Here is a 5,275-nt window from a genome sequence, read left to right as displayed (position 1 = left end):
ATTCACACAAACTAATATGTTGTATCTTGGTATTGGCAACTCTGGTTCAAGGGCTGACATTACCAACACAAGTTGGTAGAATGAACAGCCTTCTTTTGGTGTTTCAATTTGTAAAATAAAATTCAAACATTTAGAAATGAACACCATGTTTAATCAGAACCTGACAGGAAATGCTGCTCTCCAATATTCCCATACTTCTCCTTCACACCTCCCTCCCCATTTAATCATTGCAGTCAGTTTTGTGAAGATAGCCGAAATCTATGTATTTAGCATTCAAAGAAAAAAAAAGTGAAAGATATATAAAAGGCCACACTTGAATGACAGTGTACAAACAATTTAATTTAAAACAAAGACAACTTACTGCATTGTTTCAATCCATTTAAGTTTGAAAAAAACTGAAGGATTACTTAAAAAAACAGGGAGGAAAATGCACAAACTTCACATCATTCACAAGTCAGTAGGTGAACATAATGGAATGCTTCATTCTTGCTTAAAGTGATTGATCCAAAAATCTCTCATAGTAAACAGAAACAAAGAAACATAATGCATACTCAATGCAAGCTCACAATAGGTCTATTTACCATTTTAAAAATTCAGACAAGCACCGATTGCAAGAACACAAAAGGTAAATACAGATAAGGAAAACCATCTGAAAATATTCACACTGCACCCTTCCAGACATAATCCAAACTTTGTATCGCAGCATTCAACTGTTTTACCATCCCAGATTTTATAGCTATCATTAACTGCACATCCGTGGCATGGATTTATTATTCTGCACGTCAAGGGCATCTTGTCACAAATGCCAAAGGTACTCCTAATTTGTTTCAGCATCTGTTCTATTACTTGGTTTCAAATCTAAATTTTTTCTGAATCTACTTTAATCATTCTATTTGCACTCAACTGCCTGACCCCTATTTTTAAATTACAAAGTATCAAATAAAAAAAAAATCAGCAAGCTAAATTCCAAACTAAAATTAATGTTACAGGCAACTAACTACAGTGCTACCACATTTCGAAAAAAAAAAAAATAGTACATCATTTATAATCAGCTGGGTTAAAATATAAACCTATCAAACCAGGAAAAGGTGCATCTTCCCTACGGACAACATCCAGTATGTTTTAATTCAACTGTGTTTTAGAATTAGTCAAAACAATCTAACTAGCTTATTAGATTTAAATGCTTAGAATTCTCTCAATGCTTAACTTATTATCTCAACATGTAAACATCAGAGTTGAATGTTCAATTTCAAAAAGCTGAGATCTATCCTAACTTAGGGCACTTCAATAAAACCAGATTTAAACTTTACATTTTTCCTCAGTTACAGTATTAAACTTAAGGCAGAGGCAACAAAAATGAACGAGATAAGTGAGTATCTTTAGCAGTCTTCATGTGGCTTTGACAGCATTTCCAATGTGCAAGTTTTCAAAAGATAACTACTTAAACACTAGTAAGTGTTTAAATTACAAATGCAAAGGATGCATTGTCCAAAGACCTTATACATATTGCTACAACATTTCCTCACGATTTTATTATTTCTGCACCACAAAGATTTGGTCCTTTTTTAAAAGAAAAAGCTGTATTGGCAGAATTTCAGGAAGATCTGTCTTCAATATGTGCTGTGCTGCTGCAAGGCTTCAAACGTTTAGCTACAAGGTGAATAAAAAGTAGCATTATTTTAATTAGGAACAAGGACCAGGCCATGTGTCCACTTCAGCCTGTCCTACCATTTAATCAGATCATGGCTGAACATTTACTTTCCCATCCTGTAGTTCTATTCTGATTTTCTTAGTGCCCCAAAATCTCTCAATCTCAGCCTTGACTATATTCAAGAAACGAGAGTTAAGTTTTCTGGGGTAGAGAATTCCAAAGGGTCTTAGGCCTGAGCAAAGCAATTTCCCTCCTTCAGTCCTAAATGGTCAACTTCTTGTTCGGAGATGAATGATCTCAGATCTAGAGTGCCTAACCAGATTGCATATCCTGTCAAGAAATATTAGCATTTTATACTCTGACAATAGCACAAATAAAAAAGGTCTGACCTTAATTTGTAAGACCAAGACAATTTTCAAGATTTTGCACTCTGCTGGATATAATGGTAGTGCAGCATAGAACACTTCTCACTTTTGGTTGTATGGTGGAAGTCAATGAAAGATCAATTTGAGAATTTGGACTTTAAAAGTGACGTATGGGATCCGTTACTTTAGTGAAGTGCTTTTTAAAAGGAAAAAATACATCTAGGTCAGATATGCTTTCTGAAACAACGGCCTTAATCCAGTAAGTATTGGGAAGCGGGGACACCCCTTGGGTGTTAATGGTAGAGTATTTTTACTGCAAAGATTTGTAACAGGTGGGGGTCCATTAGCTTGCTTCTAATTCAGGATAATAGAGGACTAATTTTAGTTTAGAAAGCCAAGAGATTAAAAGTTTTGGGGCAATTCAGAGGTGGTCTAACTGGAATCAAAAGCAAATAAAAGTTTATCTCCTGAAAAGTACAAGACAGTTCAAGGAAAGCACAATTACTTCAATTTAAAAAGAATGGTGAGAGAGACTTCCAGACTTGGTTAAACGTCTGCAGGTTATTTAAAAGCTGAGAAAGTCTAAGCTTTCACAAAGAACTGTGGAGAATCAACTATGTCAAACTTAAGGTAATACTGGTAATTTCTCTGGATTTAAAGTTGTTGAAAAAAAGGGGACAGTGTTGGGAAATTGTTTGAAACTTTGTTTTGTTTTCATTCCTTTTCCCCTCTTCATGCAATATCTAAATACATTGTTAAATCATCTTTTGTGTAATGAATTACTGTAAAGAAACTCAGCAGTTTCTGAGACTAGGTTTCAATGAGTGACCACAATGTTATCCCAAGTAGAAAGACCCAACGGCCAGCTTTTATCTGGAATCAGACTAGTCCAGTAAGCACCACCAGCTGGAATCTTAACATTAGTTTGTCTGCATCAATTCACAATGTTGGGGTGATCCTGTACAATCTGATCTTTATATTCGAATAGATTTCATGTTACTGGCAACAATATCTGACTGCTTTAATTTCTTAGCTGAGGACAGTCTGCTAGCAATTTACCCGCAGCTCCAACAAAGGATGCCATCTGTTCATTGTGTCTGGCATTTAACATAGATCATTGTAATAAAAAAAGTATCTATGGAGACCGAAACAGTGTTAACATTTCAAGTCAATGTCCTTTCATCAGAACTGAGAAGTTAGAAATTAATAGGTGAAATGGCAAGGAGGGAAAGTTAGAGGAAAATCTGCAAGTGGGCAGAAGACAGGAGATTAAATGGCTAAAGAATTAATGGCACAAGGCCAAAAGGAAGTGGTGATTGGACAATTAAAAGAAATAAAAATGGTCTGCAGGTGGAGTGAATGGCAGATTGGTAATCAACTGCTACAATTTCATTTATCATTCTGCTGCTGCCTCAAAAAAGGTGCCTCCCTATGCCACAGGGAACAGTACCTCATTTACATTAGAATTAGAATTCTATCATTGAAGCAAGGATCACTGAGGTTCCTGACCTCCGTCTTAGAAAACTTATAGAGGGGTACATCTTTCCAATAGCTTCATCCCAGATTATCAGATGTTTTTTCTATTTGTGAAAGTTTATAGGAATTGTATTGGCTAATCCATATATGACCACCTGTCTCGGATAGGATATCATGTTTAAAAAAAACTTGTGAACTCAACTTGGTCAAATATTCTAGTTAAAGTTGAACATTTGATAATTACCAGCAAATGCTAAATGTTATCAAAACGTTCTCATCTATTGATCTAATTCCAAAAGTGCAACTAGAACAGGTACTCACGCTCCATAAGCTTCCATTTCTTCTGCTCAGAGTGAAGGAAGCTGCTGAGGTAGAAGATGACAGGTAGAAAGAGAAGAAATGTTGACACTGCAATGACTGGAATAGTATCACTGCAGGGGACAATGCAGTTGTAGGTTTTGCTCCACAGCTGCTGTGTCAAGTTCATCTGAAAGCACCAAAAAAAAAAACATGACAAACTATTAGGCCTCAAGTAAAATTTTCTAGGTGATCAGAGGGCATTTTTTAAAAAACATTAAAAATCTCAATTTAATTATCAAGATGAATGACTCAAAAGATTTCAGATACGAATAATCACCCTGATGTGCAATGTTCATAATCAGGGTCACATTTATTTACAGATGATAGCATGCCCTCCTGCCCAACCATCCACACAAGTAACAGCAGATAAAAACAAGAAAAAAAACAAAAAAAGTCTTGATTTTTTGGCACTGATTGAGAAACATTAATTTGAACACCGAACTCTTCACGCAATAGTGCGACATGATCTTTAATGCCCATCTAAATTTCCAGAATAGACAGACAGAATCCTAGTTTAAGACCTGCCCAAAGATGTACATATCCAACAATGCTGATTAGCAGTCTGGTTGTCAGAGAAATCCAATTTAATAATGCTCTTTGAAGGGATACTGACTCTTCACGAATTAGTATAGGTTGGGTCGGTTTAACCAAAGAGGAATATGGTTGCCATGGAGGGTGGGTGGGCAGGGGAGGGGTGGTGGAACCTAAGAGAGAGAGGGTCATTAGACTGAATACTGAAAAATCTGAGGACTGCCCTGTGAGGGATGATGTGTACAAAGGGACTACACTCTCTGGTGTTTAGAAGAAGAAGAAGGAGATCAGCAGAATACAAAGAATCATAGAATCCCTACTATACAGATATAGAGGCCCTTTGACCCATCAAGTCTACACCAAACCCCGAAGAACATCCCACCCAAACCCTTCCTATCCCCAAAACCCCGCATTTAACCTGGCCAATCCATCTAACTTGCAAATCTTTAGACCAAAGAAAACTGGGAGATTCAGAGGAAATCCACGCAGACACCGGGAGAACATCAAATTCCTCACAGACGGACACCCACCCAAAGTTGGGATCAAACCCGGGTCTCCTGGCACGGAGAGGCAGCAGTGCTGACCACTGTGCTGCCCCCAATACAAAAGTTTGAGGGTAGACAATTCAGATGCTGCTTCTGCTGGTTGGAGGGCCTCGAAGCAAGGGGCAGGAGGCTTTAAGGCATCAGCTATTTTGGTCTTCACTCGTAAGGCACAGTTACTGAGCAATACTACTGTTAAATTTGGTATCATTCCTCTCAACTTTACACACTTTGCTACAATGAATTGTAGCCTTGACCTTGCTCTTTAGGTTTGTAATTTTCCCCTCATCACTTAAAGACTCTACTGCCTTTTAAAAAGTCCTATATACAGGCCTTGAATATGTTTACAT

At 37.2% G+C, this 5,275-nt stretch overlaps 1 protein-coding gene across 1 annotated transcript in view; it reads right to left on the bottom strand.

The window, feature by feature from the left end:
* Positions 1-318: 318 nt before the first annotated feature.
* Positions 319-5,275, bottom strand: part of ostm1 (osteoclastogenesis associated transmembrane protein 1) — a 38,702-nt gene continuing 33,745 nt past the window's right edge. Inside the window, exons 2-3 of the mRNA XM_048596697.1 lie at positions 3,814-3,979; positions 319-1,650 (exon numbers count right to left, since the gene is read on the bottom strand). Coding sequence (XP_048452654.1) covers positions 1,595-1,650; positions 3,814-3,979 — 222 coding nt within the window. The 3' untranslated portion in view covers positions 319-1,594. The remainder of the gene's footprint in view (positions 1,651-3,813; positions 3,980-5,275) is intronic.

The sequence above is a fragment of the Rhincodon typus genome, chromosome 5 (genome assembly GCF_021869965.1).
Source record: "Rhincodon typus isolate 14 chromosome 5, sRhiTyp1.1, whole genome shotgun sequence".
Classification (NCBI taxonomy): Eukaryota; Metazoa; Chordata; class Chondrichthyes; order Orectolobiformes; family Rhincodontidae; genus Rhincodon; species Rhincodon typus.
Note: the sequence above shows the minus strand (reverse complement) of the source record. Positions and strands in the feature narration are given on the sequence as shown.